This window comes from Macaca thibetana, chromosome 3 (genome assembly GCF_024542745.1).
Source record: "Macaca thibetana thibetana isolate TM-01 chromosome 3, ASM2454274v1, whole genome shotgun sequence".
Taxonomy (NCBI): Eukaryota; Metazoa; Chordata; class Mammalia; order Primates; family Cercopithecidae; genus Macaca; species Macaca thibetana.
In genome coordinates, this window is record NC_065580.1 from 62188482 (window position 1) to 62209575 (window position 21094).

Below are 21094 nucleotides of genomic sequence, written 5' to 3' on the forward strand. Positions count from 1 at the left end.
AGAAAATATCACCCAAATTAAGAAGAAATAATAGCAGGGTAAATTTCAACTACAAAATTACATCTTACTCCTTAAGGGAAAGCAAAATAAAATTAGAACAAACAACAACAATAAAAACAAAAAAAAAGTCCAAAAGAAATACTAGTTCAAGGACAGAAGTTTCAAAATAGTAGGAAAGAGAAAGAAGGCTATTAAGAATCAGAAATTCTAGCATTTTCTTTGCTGCTTGTGAAACGAAGAAAGATGAGGTCAGTGAAAAATAGGCTTTCTGGAAGTTGGAAATAGCAGAGAAACAGCCAGATCGGGAGGACAGAGGTCATCAGGGTAGTTCTGTTAGTTTGTTCTTAGTAACGTGTCAACCTTCTGCACATTTTCTCCATTTCCACACTCATACTCCACTTTTGCTTTGTAGTGGGTTCCTGGATAATCACTTAATTGGTTTCTTTGCCTCAATGTCCTTCCCTTTATAATATTTCTTGTAGGTCACTGCCATATGAATTTTTATTACACATTCTTTTTGAATAGTCTCTCTCTTACTCCAAAATAGAGATCATGGTATATTACATAGTGGCTAACATTCTTAGGATTATGTTCAAGGTTCTTTTTAATTTAGTATTAACCTATTTCTCAAAGCTGATTCTTCAACCATTACTCTCAGACAACAGTACCTTTAATTGTACTGTTTCTTCTCCTAGGAATATAATCTCCCTTTCTTTATGCTTATCTTCAAATTAATTCAAGTTTCTGTTATCCTTTGTGAAGTCTTTTGTGAAAATTTCCTCTAGAATGTATTAGAGATGCAGCTAAGACTTACTCTTTCATCTGGAACATACTATTTTCAATTAGTTACTATTTCGTAGTGTTAATTCTTTCTATATACTATTTCTTATTCACTCTAAATTACTTTTTGGTATCACCTAAGGTGCAGGTTTTAAAGTTTTTTTTTTTTTTTTTTTTTTAAGATGACCCACAATTAGAAATATATGAATATCAAAACACGCAGAGAGAATTTTAAAAGATGATGATCTTTTTATTTTTATATATTTTTCTTTATCTACTTTTATGTTATTTTCCTGATGAAAATTTATTAAACTAATTTTATAAATTACAAAGCAGTTATGACTCATGGTATGAAAAATACTTCTCTACAAGAACTATTCAGCAATTTTTAAAGCAATTTTTGATTAAAAGAAGAAAAAATCCAGTAGACTTATGAAACTCTTAAAGAGGAAACTTCAAATTTCCAGGAGAATCTGTTATGTTTAAAATACATTAGACAAATATAAAGGAACTGAGGCACAAAACATGTTGACACTGCTAAGATACCAGGCAGATTTCAAAGTATAGAAATACATAGCTATGATTGGAATTCATAAAACATATATTTGTATTAATATACTATTCTATAAAATTGCATTTTTCCTTTACAGTTCTGTATATGTTACAGAATAAGAAAAATCCTAACAGTGTGTTTACAATTTCAATAAACCAGTGGCAGAAGAACCAAAAAAGGTTATATAATGGCGACTTTTTAAAAAACTTCATACCTGAATTTCTCCCGTAATTGGATGAGAGACAACCTTTGTTGCATCGGTAGGCTGTAATATTAAAGAACACATATTGCATTAATAGATACATTAATCACAGAATTTATCATTTCGGCTTTCTTCTGAAATTAGTTTCTATTTGGTCAGAGCAACTGCTTGGAAAATATATTTTATCCATTTGGCTGCTTCAGAATAATGGTGTCTACTTACGGTTCTCAATACACATTTAATTTTATAGATGCATAAATCTGTTTTTCATTTTGGTAAGCCTGCTTTGAAGCTGTAATTTTATACCAGCAGTATTTTCAATTACTTAAGAAAATGAACACTTTAGGTTTAAAGCACTTAATTAAGTATTTACAGGTTTTAAAGATCTATACAGTAATGTTTAAAATACATTTATCAAGTAAAAGACTGGTTTAATACAAGAACTGCTGAGGAGCACAGAAGGTAGAAAAGTCCTTCTTTTACTTCTTTGCTTAATGCTCAGCACCTCCCGGCTCCCTTCCAGAGTGAATCACCCACTCAATCACTTTCTCTATAAACATTCCAAAGAAATTTTTATAGAACTAGTAAAAACAATCCTAAAATTCATTTAGAGCCACAAAAGATCCTAATAGCCAAAGCAATTTTGAGCTAAAAGAACAAAACCAGAGGAATTATGCTACTTGACTTCAAAATCCACCACAAAGCTATAGTAATCAAAGCAGCATGGTATGGCATAAAAGCAGACAGACATATGGAATGGAACACAATAGATAACCCCCAAATAAACACATTCATTTACAGTCAATTGACTTTCAACAAAGATGTTAAGAACACATAATGGGCAAAGGATAGTCTCTCTAATAAATGGTACCGGGAAAACTGGACATCCCACATGCAGAGCAATAAAATTGGACCCTTATCTCACACCATGTACAAGAATCATCTCAAAATAGATTAAAGATTTAAATATAAGACCTGAAAATTTAAAATTATTAGAGAGAAACATAAGGGAAAAGCTCTATGACATTGGTCTGAGAAAAGATTTTTTGGACATGACTCCAAAAGCACAGGCAACAAAAGCAAAAATAAAAAATAGAAGTATAACAAACTAAAAAGCTTTTGCATAGCCAATCAGCAGCTGATTGTTTCAATCAACAGAGTGAAGAGACAACATACAGAATGTGAGGAAATATTTGCAAACCATACATCTGACAGGGTGTTAATATCCAAAATATACAAGAAAGTCAAACTACTCAACAGCAGGAAAACAAATAACCTGAATTAAAAATGTGCAGAGATTTGGAATAGACATTTCTCAGAAGAAGACATACGAATGACTAAGAGGTATATAAAAAATCAACAACATTAATCATCAGAGAAATACAAATTAAAGCTATAATGAGATATTAACTCACCCCAGTCAAAGTGACTGTTATCCAAAAGAAAAAAGATAGTGAGTGATGGTGAGAATGTGGAGAAAGGGAACGCTTGCACACTGTTGTTGGGATTGTAAATTGATATATCCATAATGGAAAACAGTATGGAGGTTCCTCAAAAAAATTAAAAATCGAGCTACCATATGATCCAGCAATCTCACCGCTGAGCATATATGCAAAGGAAATGAGATCAGCACGTCAGAGATACCAACAATCTTAGGTTCACTGCAGCATTATTCACAATAGCCAAGATATAATACCAACCTAAGTGTCTATCAATTGATTATGAGGTAAAGAAAATGTGTTATATATACACAACAGAATACTATTTAGCCTTAAAAAACAAGGAAGTCCTGTCATTTGTAACAAGATGGATAAACCTGAAGGACATTACGTTAAGTGGACTAATTCATGCACAGAGAGATAAATGCCACATTATCTCACTCATATGTGGAATCTAACAAAATTGAACTTATAGAAGCATAGAGAAGAATGGTAGTTACCAGGGGCTAAGAGAAAAGGAAAGATTGGAATGATGGTCAAAGGGTACAAACTACTCTTAGGGGGAAGTTGAAAGCTCTGTTATACAACATGGTGACTACAGTTAATAGTAAATGTATTATATTGTTGAAAATTGTGAAGAGAGTAGATTTAAAAAAAAATTTTTTTTAAGCCAAATACTTCAGAGGAATGAAGAGTAGATTTAAAGTGTTTGGACCACAAAAAATAAGTGAGGTAATCCATGTTAATTAGCTCAACGTAATGCAGCCATTCCACAATGTATTCATGTTCTTTTTGGTTTTTTTTTCCAGACAGTCTCACTCTGTCCCCTGGGCTAGAGTGCAGTGGTGTGATCTCTGCTCACTGCAACTCCATGTCCCATGTTCAAGTGATTCTCCCACCTCAGCCTCCTGAGTAGCTGGGACAACAGGCTTAGCCACCACACCTGGCTAATTTTTGTATTTTTTGGTGGAGATGGGGTTTCACTGTGTTGGTTAGGGTGGTCTCGAACTCCTGGTCTCAAGTGCTCTGCCTGCCTTGGCCTCCCAAAATGCTGGGATTACAGGCATGAGCCAGCATGCCCGGCCACAATGTATACATATTTTAAAACCTCATGCTGTACAGTATAAACATATACGAGTTTCATTTGTTAATTAAAAATAATTTAAAATTTAAAAATATAAGCAATATTGTATGAGACGGTTAATTGCTTAATTTAAAAAGAAGTTGTTTTCAAATATGTTCAAATTATATTTTTATAACATAGAAACATCTACAAAACAGAATTTAGTATTAATTATGTTGGTATTTTAGTTGGCTAGTTTATGAATTATTTTTAAATGATTATCAAAATAGAGCCTCTATAAGGTAATTATTCAAAATTAGCACATAATTGCTTGTGGTAAAATGTAGTTGTGTTAAAATTTATTTCAAAATTTAGTCTAACTGCCCTTGAAATTACTTTGCTTATGAAGCTTTTCTATATTTAGTTTCAAACAAATCATTTTATGATGCAATGATTAAGGTCAATCTACTTTTGTTGTTTGCTTCTGAATAAAAGGATTCTCTTTTTGGTGACATCTGCTGTATTTTTATAGTTAAAAAACAAACTTTATTTTTTATGTCTGGTCACTTGACCTAAGCATATATAGCCTGTCCTTCCCATATATTTCACTATATAAAGATAAACCTTTATTCATGTTTAAACAAAAGGACACTTTTTTCCCCATGTATTTATCAACTACAGGGATAGTTTTTCTTAAGAATCAAATCTATGAGGGAAATCATCAATTGTCTATATTTCCTCTGCTTTTTATAAGGTTAAAAAATAATTTTATTTTTTTTAAATTCCTTGGCACTTTGAAACAATAGCATTGGAAGCATTTGTTTCGAATGAAGATTTGCATCAATAAAAAATGCTTAATATGGAATTGAGGATAAAGTTCAAAGTGGTGATAATATGTTACTGGTTTTCCTTGTTTGTTATTGTCTTAAATTTTCTTTATCGCTGTGTCCTTTTTACTTAATTATAAAATCTAATGTAATATGTACCTTTTGTTTCCTAAAAGATGCAAAGCTAATATTCTATATACAAAGCTCAGATACATGCAACAACAAAGAGAGCCAGAAAATATAAAGTATCAGAGACATTTTTCAAGTTCCTCATAATAACTACTGAAATATTTAAAAGATGTAGAAATACATCATCCTGGTACATCTTGATGAGTTTTGTACTCAGAAGAGAAAAAATGTTTCTTGTTTTGACAGATCATCTGGAAATGAGAAATCATAAGAAAAATACTTTAGAAAAGGATATTTTATTTTCTATCTCTGGTCTGAATAAAGAGCTAGAAAACAAGTGGGTCAGAGGTCACATCAAACACTCCTCACCTTGCTGCTGCTGTGCTTCTTTTTGCTCACTGAAGGGGACCCTGGTTGCCCAGGGCTGGGAACGGAACTGGATCCTGCTGATGTAGGACCTGAATGAACATGAGATCCTTTTTCAACAACCGATGACAGAACCAGCGGTGACTGCTGTAGTGAAACCTTCTGGAGTTCTGCTGCCAACTGCTTAGGATCAACCCCTGGGGATTTCGCCTTATCCACTACAACAAAATGAAATAGATTTACATACTTCTCCATAATACCATGGAACTATGTGAGTTCTAGGTGACAAAGGTAAAACATTACTTATAAAATAAGCTAAACTTTAAAAATGAAATTAACTTAATTGCACTTCTATGTATCAGTTTCCAAGGAAGTCTACAAGGCTCTGAGAAGAGTAACCTAATGCTGAATTACAGAGGAATAGTGAAGTTCCTGTTGCATCTTCAGAAAAATGTTTTTAATATTTTACATAGAGAATTGTTTGAATGATGCAATATCCTATTTTATCCATTGGAACTTAATTTGTATGATTAGCTGCTTTTCCTTCCCTAAATTTTACATCATTCTTTCTCTAAGGAGAAAATTTTCTAAGGGGAAAATTTTAATGGGTTTATTTATATTTACAAATGTATTAAAATTCGTATAGCACTTGGTCTATTCTGCTTAGTGCAATAAGCCAGACTACTAGAATTGTGGCTGTAAGAGTAGAAAGTGCTCAACAAAAATTTATTTAACATAGGAAAAGGGATATTTTTAATCTTACAATAGATCTAACAAATCTGTAGATTATATTTGTTATCCAAAGAAAGAATTAAATCTATCTCACCGTGTACTTATGAAATTACATGTTGATTTTTGTTTACTATAAAAAGGAAATGAAAAGGTTCAGAAATAAGATTTTTTTTTAAACCCAGTTATTCTAAAAAGAATCAAGTATGCTCTAAAAATTATGTAAACCCAAAAAGAAATGGCTCCAAGCGTTACTTTCAAAGGATGAATTCATATTTAAAGAATTAAAACTGTGAATTCATGCAGCAAGGATTTTACGTGAACTTGTTTAAGGGGACTAACATGCAAATACTTATTTCCCCAGAATGCTAAAACTGTAGCTACAATGCCCTAGATTTTGCTTATAATTATATAAATATATTTAACAATCTATTCATAACTTTATCTCAGTCTATATCTGTGTTTATGTCTATATCTTCATCTACAATTACATATGCCTCTCCAACTACTTCTATATCTACCTCTTTATTTACAGTTGAAACTAAATTTCTTTTACCTACCAGCTTTTGGTGGCTCATGAAGTTCCAGATGCTGGGAATTTTCAGAATCTGATAGCATATTGAGGTCCCTAAAAATTAAAACAAAACATTAAGAAAGATATTGAGGAAATTCTGAGACAAACAGCACTTTTTTCCAACTACCCTTAATTTTTTTCAGTAGGTAAATGAGAAGTGGTTAATGATATAAAGCAACTCCAAAGCATGCTTAGCCTCCTAACCAAATATATAGTTGCAATGCTGTTAAAAGTCAGAGCTGATAAAAATGATTATTTAAGGTGAAATCTTTATGAATTAAGTGTAAGTTCATTTGTAAATACATATCCATGAAATCTAAATGGGTTCAGGCTTTCATTTAAATGAAGCACGTTTCCATAAAAGCATGAAAGGGAAGAGGCTGTTGACACAATCAGAAACTAAGTTAGCTGAATTCTTTCTATGCTTTAGGCTTTGATTCACTTTATTTTATAATTACAGAAAATCTTGCTAACTGGCAAAGGTTCCACCTTAACAATTTTAAATTAAAAGAGTCATGGATAGCCAAAAAATGGAAACAGAAAGATGGGGAAAAACTCACAGTCTTACACATATTTCTGCTTCCCCACTTTGCTGACTAATGATACTCTGAACTTCTTCATATGTTTTAGAAGTCAAGGGAATTCCATTCCATTCCAATACTTGCATCCCTAAAAAGACAAATTGAATATAAAATCAAATGTGTGCTATCTCCAGTCTGGGTACATAGGGCATCAAAGACATTTATTTGCATTTAGAAGTCAACTCAGCACACCATTTCAGAGAACATCAATTCCAAGTTCTCTGCAACATTAATACCAAAACCATGATGTAGTTTGATCTCATTAACTTACCTGAACACATAAAATATATTTAATACAACATGCAAAATTTTGCTTTTGAAAATCTGTTTAGTATTATCAAACGCATGCATTCTGTTCACACTGCCATAAAAAACATTATTGAATGTATACTGCTTAGACCAATTTCGTATAGGAAATAAAACAAATACTTAGAACCCCCAATATAATTTTTCTGTGGGGAACAAGCTACTAGAGGAATGTATTTGGTATTTTATCATGAAATGGGAGTAGTAGAAAAAAGTCATTTGGATTTCTCCATTTCAGAAACTGTTGTAGCTTCTATTTTCTGCAGATGAAATAGAATGCCACTTCGTGTCTTTTTCTTCACTGCATGCCAGACATCCCTGAATTGAGGAATACTAGGAAGATTATAGGAAGGGCAGCTGCATGGGTATGTGACCTGTGCACCAGTACAAGGCCCTGTGCTCAGAAAGGCCTATGCTTGGTTTAATGCTCTACTGTTGTCATCTTGAAATTCTTAATAACATTTGAACAAAGAACCCACATTTTAATTTTGCATTTGGTTTTATAAATTATGTAGCTGGCCTGGCCTGACCTGGTCAGGGCATTTCATTTTTCCTATCTAAAAAGATAATTTCACAGAAAAAATAAAAGTATAACATAATTAATATTTCAATATTTTACATCTAGCTCCTTTGGTCCATTTTATGTGAGCTGTCAAAGTCATTGAGGGGTCCATGTATGGCATGATTCACATTGTTCTGACATGCAGCTATGTGAACTGGGTATATATAGTAGATGAACCCATCCAAGGTAGTGCTCAAGTATTTGTGAACTCTACCAGCTTTATTTGAGAAAAATGTCTAAATACTACAATTATGTTGTTGATACATTAGTTTTTTTTTTTTTTTTTTTTTTTTAGACAGGTCTCACTCTGTTACCCAGACTGGAGTGCAGTGTTGCGATCTCTGCTCACCACAAGCTCCGCCTTCCAGGCTCAAGGGATTCTCCTGTCTCAGCCTCTCAAGTAGCTGGGATTACAGGTGTATGCCACCACGCCCGGCTAGTTTTTGTATTTTTAGTAGAGACAGGGTTTCATCACATTGGCCAGGCTGGTCTCAAACTCCTAACCTCAAATGATCCACTCGCCTCAGCCTCCCAAAGTGCTGGGATTACAGGCATGAGCCACCATGCCTGGTCTGAACCATTAGGTTTAAAACGAGCTTCACAGATGCCTATGTGAAATTACCTATTGATCATCATTGGCTCCAGTGAAAAATTCTAAACATAGCATGATTGTATCTTTAAAAGTTTTAATGATTATGATATATATTAGAAAGCATATTATCACTTGCAAGTAAGAAAGGGAAAAGCTTTTAAACTATAGTCAAATAGTAAAAGAAGTCCATAAAAAGGCTCACAATAACACAAACAAGAATGACTTTTCTATAACTTACTCCAAGGAAACTTTATCTTCAGATGGGCCTTAGGTTTATTTCAACAATCCCAGGCTGTTGTACATATAAAATGAGAAAATTATGTAAAAGACAGTGACAACACCACTAAAGAAAAATATAGCACGCTGAAAGAGGAAAATAAAGCACTTTTTTAAAAAAATAAGGAAGAAGATTACATTAATAAACAGATGATTTTGAATTCAAAGTTATTATAATTCAGAAATTGCATTGTCACATTTCTGCAGGAGCACATACTATGAAAAGGAATAGTCACTTATTTTCATGGTTTTTCTGTTGAATTTACCTGTTCATTCTTCACATGCCAAAATAAAAGGGCAAATTTACAAAACATAATTATCCTGTAAAATTTTAAAAAATGCTTCTAAAAAACTACTATCATTAATAAAATTTCTGAAAAAATTATACAGATAACTAGGGTCTTGCCTGAATATATACCTGACACTGTAAACTACATGATCTGCTCCATACCACAATACACCAATGGAAATTCTTTTTGCCCCACCTCAGTTTCCCACCCTAGTTGTTTCAGTGCTGCAGTTCAAAAGATTGGGACAATTTTTTTATCCTGGCTCATTGCCTACAGTGAGACACCATAGGGAAGATGACCACTGAACACAGTCATTTAGTAATATTTCCCTTTTCTATTGTCTATCTTCCTACAAATTCTATGAGCCATATTAAAATAATGAATGATGTACAGGTATAACAAATCACTCCTTGTTTATCTCAAAAGAGGTCCTAGTAGGTATGAAAATTAAATATGGCATTTCAAATATATATGAAAAATATTTGTTAATTGTAAAATTATATGAACTATTTAAAAATGCATGCAAAAATTTTTTGAAAATTATTATGCTCTGTGGATGTTCAATAATGTATTTTATCATTTAATAGGTTTGAATGTAAGCATTTTCTATCTCAAGACAGCTTTTTACACTGCGTTTTAGAAAGATTTTCTGGAAAATAGTACCCATGTGAATTATATTTATTATTTAGTATTATGAGTAAACATTTGTATTTTCTTTTATTTAAATTATTTAAATACTTATTTAAAGTATTTAGATTATTACAAATTTCAGGGATGAAACTGCACAGATGAGACTTCAATTAAATTCCTTGAAAGTACCTATTTTAATAGCTTATTATTATTATTATTTATTTTTTGAGGCAGGGTCTCGCTCTGTCACCCAGGCTAGAGTGCAGTGGCATGATCTAGGCTCACTGCAACCTCTGCCTACCAGGTTCAAGTGATTCTCCTGTCTTAGCCTCCTGAGTAGCTGGGATTACAGGCACCCACCACCACTCCCAGCTAGTTTTTGCATTTTTAGTAGAGACAGGGTTTCACCACGTTGGCTAGCCTGGTCTTGAAATCCTGACCTCAAGTGATCCACTGGCCTCAGCCTCCCAAAGTGCTGGGATTACAGGTTTGAGTCACCATGCCTGGCCTTTAATAGCTTTTAACAGGAAATTAAGACAGTCTGGATTTTTGCTGAATGTGTAGCAGTGATGATAGGATTTTTTGCAAAGTCTCTGGCTTAATAGGCTACTAAACACCGAAAAAGACAATAATTAGGTAATTCTAGAACTTTAAAAATATTAACATAAAATATTCTGAAATATGTGTTTTCATAATCTCTAGGATTACTTAATACTCTATGCTCCTTAAATGGGCAAAAGTTAGTCCTCTCTTTATAATACAAAATTTCATGTTATGTTATTTCTTGATCTATATTTATTATTTACCATTACATCAAAAACATCTTATTGACTAAAATTATTCAGGTAGTTAAAACTCCTACAGGTTACTCTACACCCAAACATATGCCACACAAAAGTTCATGATTTCTGTTCATTTTATTCATTCCACATGTATTTTTCTAACACTTCATATGTGGTAGGCACTACACAATTCATCCCCTTTGTTTATGTCTAACATTTTATGATGTTATAAAAGTTAATAAAAATGATAGTCTACTAGAAAACAATTGGAAATATCTAAGCAATTAGTAAAATAAAGATCATTCACACAGGAGGAAGTTCCAAAACTTCTGCAAGTATATGAAGAAAACCCCAGATTCATTAGTCATTAGAAAGTGCAAATTGAAGTCATAATATATTACCTAACTGTCATCATATTGGGACACGTTTGAAAACCATAAAATGCCATGTGTTGATTGGGATGTGGGATTGGTGACCTTGACTTCATCAAGGAGATATTCTTGGTAGATGGTTGTTCTGGTTTATTTTCTCTCTATAATGTGAGAATACTATGACTATAAGTAGATAAAATAAAACAACCTCTTATTTACAATTTATAAACATGTAATTATTTTAATGAGAATGCACATGAGTGAAACTGTTCTGGAGGGCAATGTGGCAGAATGTAGTTAAATTAAGCATATACACACTCTATCACCTAAAAATTCTCTTTGTGGGTAGGTATTTGTGAGGAGGTGGAGGTATCAAGCGAAAGAGGCATTGAGAGTACTGTGAATGCTCATGATGAAAATACTTGGCAGAGTCTGGAAGAAACAGACCATACCAGGTGTTAACACCAGAAGGTGGATCCATCCTAAAGTCTTTGCCAAGTTAAAAACAAGTGAGAAACAGGATCTGACCTATAGGGTAATGGTATTTATGTTGATTTAAATAATATGCATGCAAAATAAATCATTACATATTTTATGAATAAATGCCAAGCATCTCAAATTATAATAGTTGTTCACAGAAGGGAGAGAAGAATGGGAAAATAAAATAAGATAAAGGAAAATGAATATGTTAATAAATGAATAAATAAATGAAAAAACACAGGAGTAGACCTTGAAAAAAATAAAAGCCCAAACATAATTTAAAAATATGTAGTATAAATTATTTGAAATTTGTTTGCTATCTTTTCCATACTAAGATTATTAATCATGACTATAGGTTAATTTTCCAAATTTGAACAACCTCTCTCAGGAGTCTTCTATAAAGCACTAGCAGCAGCAGCAAAAGATCAGCTGAATTTGGCCATCTCCCCTGGCTGAGTCAATAGCAAACACATTTTGCAAGTGGGTTTCAATACAACTGTCCAAATCAATTATACTAATTGCTCATTCATTTTAATGTTAGGCAGTGTTAACGTATGAGAAAGACATAGATAAGTGGATTTTATTTTTAAACTTTATATATTTTTCACATTTTATAATTTTGATCTATTTATATAAAAGTGAGAAAGGTAAGAAGGATGGAAGAAAGGAAAGAAGGATGAAAAGAAGTAGTAAAAAGAAAGTAAGGGGGGAATCTTTGATAAAGGAAAAAATTAGTATTTGAATAGTGTCCTGCTTATTTACAGAATGAGGAGACACAGTCATAATAAGAGATTCAAAACTAAGGTATATTTTCCTGAGTACATTTATTTTGAAATATACAATAAACTCTCTGTGATGGTTAATACTGAGTGTCAACTTGATTGGATTGAAGGATGCAAAGTATTGCTCCTGGGTGTGTCTGTGAGGGTGTTGCCAAATCAGATTAACATTTTAGTCAATGAGCTGGGAGAGGCTGACCCACCCTCAGTCTGGGTGGGCACCAGCTAACCAGCTGCCAGTGTGGCTATAATAAAGCAGGCAGAAGAAGTTGGAAAGAGAAGACTTGCTGAGTCTTCCGGCCTTCATCTTTCTCCTGTGCTGGATGCTTCCTGCCCTAGAACATCAGACTCCAACTTCTTCAGCTTTTGGACTCTTGGATGTACACCGGTGGTTTGCAGGGACTCTTGGGCCTTTGAGCATTGTTGGCTTCCTACTTTTGAGGTTTTGGGACTCAGGCTGATGCACTACTGGTTTCTTTGCTCCTCAACTTGCAGACGTCCTATCATGTGACTTTATGTTGTGATCGTGTGAGTCAGTTCTCCTTAATAAACTCCTTTTCATATATACATATATCCTATTAGTTCTATCTCTCTAGAGAACCCTGACTAATACACTATTGTTAAGTATATTCACTGTACTGTGCTATTGAAAACTGGATCTTATTTATTCTCTCCAACCGTATTTTTGTACCCATTAACTAGCCTCTTCATGCCTCACTTCAAATCCTTCCCAGCCTTTGGCAACCATCATTTTATTCTCCATCTGTATGAGATCAACATGTTTAGCTCCTACATATGGAGTGAGAACATGCAATATTTTACTTTCTATGACTGGCTTATTTCATCTAACATAATGACCTCCAATTCCAGGCATGTTGCTGCAGATGATGAGATCTCATTCCTTTGTTTGGATGAATAGAATTCCATGGTGTATACATGTACAATCTCTTTACCCATTTATAAAATGTTGAAGTTGAAAAGTATTGTGTTGAAGAGCTAATCTCATAATAATATTGCCATTTTTCATTATTACTATTGCTATTATTTTTGTTTTTTTTTACTCATGGTTCAAACAAAACTTAAAATAGAGCCTCAATATACAAAATATATAAAAATTGGCCTACTTTCATCAAAGCAGGCTCAATCTGCCTTCTAGCCCCCTCACCATTCTCCAGGTCCTATTCAATAGGTGCCCTTAGATACACCTTGTTTCCCTGATGTACATGGGTTGTGAGTTTAAAATAACATCACAACCTGAATAAGGGCATAAGAACAATTGCTATTAACTAGGACACTGTTGCTTGAGATGTACTGTAAGGAAGGTACTCTGAATTTCAGTTTATTGAAAATGAAATCTTAATTGGTTTAAAAACTATAATAATTTTTTTTTACCCAATAACTATAGGAATAATGCTTTCAAATAGAGCTCTGTGTAATATTTAGCATTAAAAGTTAAAATTTGCCTCTCTCTCAATAAACAGAATACACACTATTTTTATATAGACAAATATTTTCTTTATCAGAAGGTTTATGAGCCACCTTGCTGTTGGTAGTTGACTGTTGACACTTTCTTTTCACCCTAATCAAATTGTGTTCACATGTAGTTTGGTTATTTACTAGTTGTGGCGCCCTTGAGCAAGTTGGTTAATCCTCCATCCTTGACTCACTCAAGGGGATTGTACTTGCTAGATGACTGCTCTAGTTTTATTTCCATCCTATGATGGAGAATACAATATGACAGAATGGGAAACACAAAACAACTTCTTGTTTACAACTTGTGAATATGCATTTTTTGAGCTGAAGGTTTACATAAGAAATTTTAAAAATACTTTAGGATCCTAAAATTTCCATTTTGTTCTTAATTATTTTCCTTATCTATAGCTGTTCTCGACATATATAGTAAAACTTCCCCAAGCATAGAAATCATGTCATCTAATTTTTCTTTTTTGCACTTCCCACATCTCCTCTCACAGCCCTCTCAGTGGCAGTTGTCCAGGTTCTTTGGCTTGGTCTTGGCTCCCCAGGGCTCTAATGGTATCCCCCTTACCTAGTTCCTTTTCTCTCGGCATTGTTACATTGTTAGATTTGTAACATTTGGATTGGTTAACTCAGCATGGGACATCCAATCTGCAGTCTGAATCTAAATTTGGTTTAAATCTACATGCCAAGCAGACAAATATTTATCATTAATGCCACTAAACCCAAAGTTGATTTAAATGCAAAATACCAAAATTTTACTCCATTATACACTTAAAAATGTGATAAGTCATAATCTTATCTCTTCATAATATAAAGATAATATAATTTTAAACTCATTAAAAATTTTAACACAAATTTTATAAATGAATATTCTTCCAAATTTTAGTAGTATTAAATATACATATATAGGAGATTTGCGGTATCACCCTACGCTTTTGCTTTAAGTCACTGTATTTTTATATTGAATATAAAATGAATGAAACAGATTGCTATGTAAACTTATATGCTATGATAATCTACTCTGTTTCCATCTTTAGGCAGGACTGTTGACAATAATTCTTTAGATAAATGTTATACAGCATGGATATCTTTTTAAATTGCTCAGAATTAGAGAAGGTAAATTCTATATTTGAAACTGTCATTGATTTGGGATGTGATCTTGGACAATTTACTTTCCATGTACCTTCTATCATGCTCAAATTTTGTGAAGAACAAGCAATTAAAATTAGCAAAGTGTGGCTTGTATATATAAACTCCCAAATGAAATAAATTTACATATTTTTAAAACTTTTCATCACATTTTGAATAAAAAAAATTAAGAAATACCAAAGACTACAGTTGAATGGTCTGAGCTGACTGGTGTTTCTTTTCTAGATCTGAGTATGTCGAAAGTATTTAGAGTCAATGACTTTTTTACTCACCTATCTAAAATAGATTTAGCTCCAATCACAAAAAAAGTATAATTGTAAAATAAACAGATTCTTACTTATATTACAGTATTAATGGTTAACAACAAAAATATTGTTCAAAAGGATTTCATGAATTAAATGTGTTACAAAAGCACAAGTCACAACCATTTTTTAGGCTAATGTTATATGGTAAGCAAGATCCTTATAAGTACTCTAGTTTTAATCTGTTATACTATATATTTTAAAAGTGACACTTAAGAGGTGACATGATTTATCTAATATCCCACAGAATGGTAGTACAGAAATATGAACCCCAACCATCTCCCAGGCCAATACATGTATCAGTAAATAGAAAAACTCATTAAACTGATGCCAACTAAACCTACATGCTAGCCCACTCGAAGGCAAACTATGTTCAAATAAGTGAAACTTAGCAAAAATAACATATATTATTTGTAATGCCATTTAAATTACAACACAACATGAAAATTTGGAAATTGTATTAATTGCCTACATGCTGATATTATTTGGAGACTTGGACATGCAAAAACTGAAGACATTATTGAATGAAGAGAAAGTTGCTGTGGGATATATCACTTATGGTGAGTAAACAGTGACAGAAATGAATAAAATTTGATTGGGTCTCTTATCTCTTTTCCCCATTCCACTCCCAGAAGAGAAGACAATATCATATTTCTCAAGGTAGATTGATGCAAAATTAGGCTGAACCTTACTGGGAAGGAAAATAATGTAAGAAGTATGAAAAGAATAGGAGGTGCAGAGTCAGTGCTAGGGAGGAAATGGTGGTTGGAGATTCCAAAAGAAGTAGGGACTGGCATCCTGCTTGCTTATATTGTCTATGGAAGATGTCTAGCATATTTTTTTAAATAAAAATTGCCAAGAGGTGCCTTTAGAAAGTTGTACATTAGATTCTGTGACTCTCAATGAAGGCAAAACTACTTTTGTGAAAACTTGGGCACAATTAAGGGAGCCACTCATTATCAGGGAAGTGTGCAGGCTTTGATATTGCACTCTTAGTGGTGTGGACTGATGTACAGAGGCCCAAACTCCAGTGTTGTAGAATGTGTAATACCCTCAATTGGAAGTTCCTCAAGGCACTTAGGGCAGGAAGGACCAACTGATGAATGCAATTCAATTTCCTACCAACAGATGAAAGAAAGATTGGAATTGATTACATTTGATTTACAGAAAAAGTAATATTTCTTGCACTTGAATATGACTTTTGCAAATATATGCTTTTTAAACATACTTAGCATGAATAAGGGAATATAATTAGCTATGATTTGTGGACTAACCTGTTAGAAGATTATCATGATAGGATTCGATTTCTAATCACTACAACCACTAAAACAATCCAGTCCAGTATTTCCTTGAAGGATTGGTATAGATGCCAAAAGCCACTTTATAGCTACAGTTCATTGTATTTTTCATTCTATGTGTTATTTGAAACAGACTGAATCAGAAAGCAGCTGAATGAGGCAGAATAAGGGATATGAGTACATTAGTATAATTTGATTGACCCCTAGAAAATAATATTACATGTGGAGTTATCCAATAACAGATATGTAATGTCATTATCTCATTTGAGGTAGATTGCAGTTTATAACTTCTTCTTAGTTTAATATCACAATTTATTTGTTAGAATGCCCAGAATGGATGCTTTTTACTAACTTTCTAATAAAATGATATTAACAGATTAATACTGGTCTGCTGTGGTTTGAATGCCTCCTCAAAAACTCATGTTGCAATTTAATTGCCAAAGTTATGGTATTGGGAGGTAGGTAGGACGTTTAAGAGATAATAAGGACAAGCCCTAATGGATGGATTAATGCCATTATTTCAGGAGTGGGTTAGTTACCCCAAAAGTGGGTTCCAGATACAAAGGATGAGTTCAACCTGATTTCCTTACTCTCTCTCTCTGTTGTATGCTTACTTGAAAGAGCATGCCTTTCACTATTTCATGACAGAGCAAGAAGGTCCTCTCAAGATGCCAGCACTGTCATCTCAGACTTACCAGCCTGAAGAAATTTGAGAAATAAATTTCTTTTCTTTATAAATTGTTCAGTCTCTGCTATTTTGTCATAGTAGCAGAAAACAGACTAAAATACTATCAAATCTTATGAATACCATAACCAGTTAACAATAATAAACTAAACCAATACTATATGGATTGCATAGAAATGAATAATTAATTGAATGGACTTAGGAAGCTAGGGTAGTTGATGCACTTAGGAATGAGAAATGCTTGCCTTAACTGTTGCCTTCTCTGCTTTAAGTATCCTTACTGAATTATTAATAATTTAACCTTAGTTATGTTGATAATCTTTATGATATTCATATATTCTGTACTGTTCCTTTTTAACTGTTAGTTAAATGTATCTTACTACTCAGACGATAGATTTTAACATAAAATATCATCAATTTATACTAGGAAAGTGTTTCCTAACAAATATAAATGCTATTTGAACTAGTGGCAAAATCATCATCATTGCCACTGCCATCTCCACTGGACATAGATATAGGGACAATATAAATTTCATTTTATAACATCATTTGACAGATAAAATACCCAGAAGTTTGCTTAGATTACTAAAGTATAACTTTAAATCATGTGTAAAATGAGACAAAATGGAAGTCATGTTTCTGAAAAAGGAACTTATAAGAAAGAAATCTCTCAATCAAAATTTAAGAGTGAAAGGAAAATTCAAACGTATTCATCCTATAGTATAAGAAAATAAAATGTTTCTTTTGACAAAGGAGGAGATAGGTTTTATCACAACCCAAATATTAAAAGTATGCTTCACAAGAAATAATACAACACGGTCAATTGCTATGTATAAAAATGTTAATTAAAGATTAATATTTTAATTGAAGAGGAAGAAACACTTCAAAACTCATTGTATAAGTCCAGTATTACCCTGACACCAAGGCCAGATAAGGATGCTGCAAAGGAAAATTACAGACCAATATCCATGATGAACATAGATGCAAAACTCCTCAATAAAATACAAACATACTGAATTCAACAGCATATTAAAATGATCATACACCATGATCAAGTGGGATTTATCACTGGGAGGCAACAAGATTTCAACATACATAAATCAATACATGTGCTACACATTAAAAAAATGAAGAACAAAAAGCATATGATCACCTCAATAAATGTAGAAGCATTTGACAAAATTCAACATCCTCTCATGATAAAAAAAAAAAACTCTCAACAAATTGTGTATACAAGGAATATACCTCAAAATATTAAAATCCATGTATGACAAATCTGCAACTAATATCATACTCAATGATGGAAAGTTGAAAGTTTTTCTCTAAGACGTGTGTATTCATTCTCATTAATTCCATCAACATAGTACTGGAAGTCCTACCCAGAGCACTGGGAAAGAAAAAGAAATAAAATACATCTATATTGGAGAAGAAAAAGTAAAATTGTGTATTTGCAGATGACATGATCTTATATATGGAAAACAGTCAAGTCTCCACCAAAATACTGTTATAATTAATAAACAAATTCAGTAAAGTTACAGGATATGAAATCAACATACAAAAATCAGCCTATACTATACTCAGCCTACACTATGAACTTCTAAACACTGACAAACTATCTGAAAAAGAGATTTTAAAATATCATATATGATAGCTACAAAAAGAAACTATTTGGGAATAAATTTAACCAAGAAGGTGAAAAATCTATGCACTGAAAATGATAATACTGATGAAAGAAACTAAAAAAGACACAAATAAAAAAAATACTATGTGCCTATGGATCAGAAGACCCAATATCATTAAAATGTCCATGCTAACCAAAGTGATCTGCAGATTAAATGCAACCCCTACCAAAATCTCAATGTAATATTTCATAGAAATAGAAAAAAATCTTGAAATTCATGTGGAACCACAAGAGATATGCTGTCTATGGGGTGAGGCTTGGCTCCTCTGCTTTTGGAAAAGGCAGGGAAGAGTGGGAAGGACTGCGTCTTGTTTGAGGGCCAGCTCAGCTGCAATACAATAGAACACCAGGTAGACTTCTAAGATTTTTGACTCTGGTCCCTGGCTCCTGGATGGCACTTGTGGACCCACCTGGGGCCTGGTGGACTTCGCCACCCTGAAGGGAAAGACGCAGGCCTGGCTGGCTTAGCCACCTGATAATTGTAGAGTTCCAGGGCTGTGAGTGAACATAGGCAGTAGACAGGAAGTGGTTATAGTAGCCTTGGGCAAGATCCAGTGCTGTGCTGGCTTCAGATCTGACCCAGTGTAGTCATAGTGATGTTGGCCACAGGGGTGCTTGTGTCACTCAATCTCCAGCTTTATGTGGCTCAGAACAGAGAGAGAGAAACTTTATGTTTGGGAGAAAGTAAGGGAAGAGAACAAGAGTCTCTGCCTAGTAATCCAGAGAATTCTCCCAGATCTTGTGCTAGACCATCAAGGTTGTACCTTCACAAGTCTGCCAGAACCACAGCATTACTGGGCTTAGGGTGCCCCTAAAGCATACACAGCTTATATCATAACACCAAGTCATTTGAAATATCTGGAAAGCCTTCCCAAAAGGACAGTTACAAATAAGCCCAGAGAGTAAAGACTACAATAAATACCTAACTCTTCAATGCCCAGACAGGAAAACATGACCTCACCTAATGAACTAAATAAGGCACCAAGAAACAATCCTGGAGAAACAGAGATATGTGACCTTTTAGACAAAGAATTCAAAATATTTGTGTTGAGGAAATGCAAAGAAACTCAAGAACACAGAGAAGGAATTCAGAATTCTATCAGATAAGTTTAACAGAGTATGAAATAACTAAAAGGAATCAAGCAGAAATTCTGCAGCTGAAAAATGCAGTAGACACAGCTGAATAATGCATCAGAGGTCTTTAATAGAAGAACTGATCAAGCAAAAGAAAGGATTAGTGAGCCTGAATACAGGCTATTTTAACATGCACCAAGACATAAAAGAGAGAATTTTAAAAATAAAGCACACCTACAGGATCTAGGAAATACCTCAAAAGGGCAAATCTAAGAGTTATTCACCTTAAAGAGGAAATAGAGGAAGAGATTGAGATAGAAAGTTTATTCAAAGGGATAAAGACAGAGAATGTCCCAAACCTAGAGAAATACATCAATATCCAAGAACAAGAAGTTTATAGAGTGCCAAGCAGATTTAACCCAATAACGACTACCTAAAGGCATTTAATAATCAAACTCCCAAAGGTCAAGGGTAAAGCAGCAAGAGAAAAAAAAATAACATAAAATAGAGTTCCAATACATCTGGTAGCAGACTTTTCAGTGGAAACCTTACGGGCCAGGAGAGAGTGATATGACTTATTTTAAAGTGCTGAAGAAAAAAACCTTTTACCTTAGAATAGTATATCTGGTAAAAATATCCTTAAAACATGGAGAAATAAATACTTACCCAGATTAAAAAAAGCTGAGGGATTTCAATACCAGAGCTGTCCTACAAGAAATGCTAAATGGGGTACACTTCAATCAGAAAGAAAACGACAGTAATGAACAATAAATAATCACCTGATGGTCCAAAATTCATTGGTAATAGTATGTATTACAGAAAAACACATATTATTGTAACACTGTAACTGTAATATGCAAACTACTCTTATTCTAGGTAGAAGATTAAATGATGACCCAATCAAACATAATAACCACAACAACTTTTCAATATATAGCATAATAAGATACAAACAGAAACAACCAAAAGCTAAAAAGTGGGGGGGATGAAATTAAGGCATAGAGTTTTTATTGGTTTTCTTTTTGCTTGTTTTTTTATGCAAATAGTGTTCAGTTATTATCAGGTTAAAATAATGGGTTATAAGATAGTATTTGCTAGCCTCAAGGTAGCCTCAA

The 21094-nt window shown here is 33.2% G+C and overlaps 1 protein-coding gene across 8 annotated transcripts in view; it reads right to left on the bottom strand.

The window, feature by feature from the left end:
- PCLO (piccolo presynaptic cytomatrix protein) overlaps positions 1-21094 on the bottom strand; it is a 396658-nt gene that overhangs the window by 86765 nt on the left and 288799 nt on the right. For 7 of the 8 annotated variants that reach the window (XM_050782798.1, XM_050782796.1, XM_050782795.1 and 4 more), the window contains exons 11-14: positions 7223-7331; positions 6649-6716; positions 5363-5577; positions 1548-1598 (exon numbers count right to left, since the gene is read on the bottom strand). In XM_050782798.1, the coding sequence (XP_050638755.1) occupies positions 1548-1598; positions 5363-5577; positions 6649-6716; positions 7223-7331 (443 nt within the window). Of the gene's footprint in view, positions 1-1547; positions 1599-5362; positions 5578-6648; positions 6717-7222; positions 7332-21094 lie in introns of those variants that run through there. The other variant, XM_050782800.1, reaches the window with a different exon arrangement.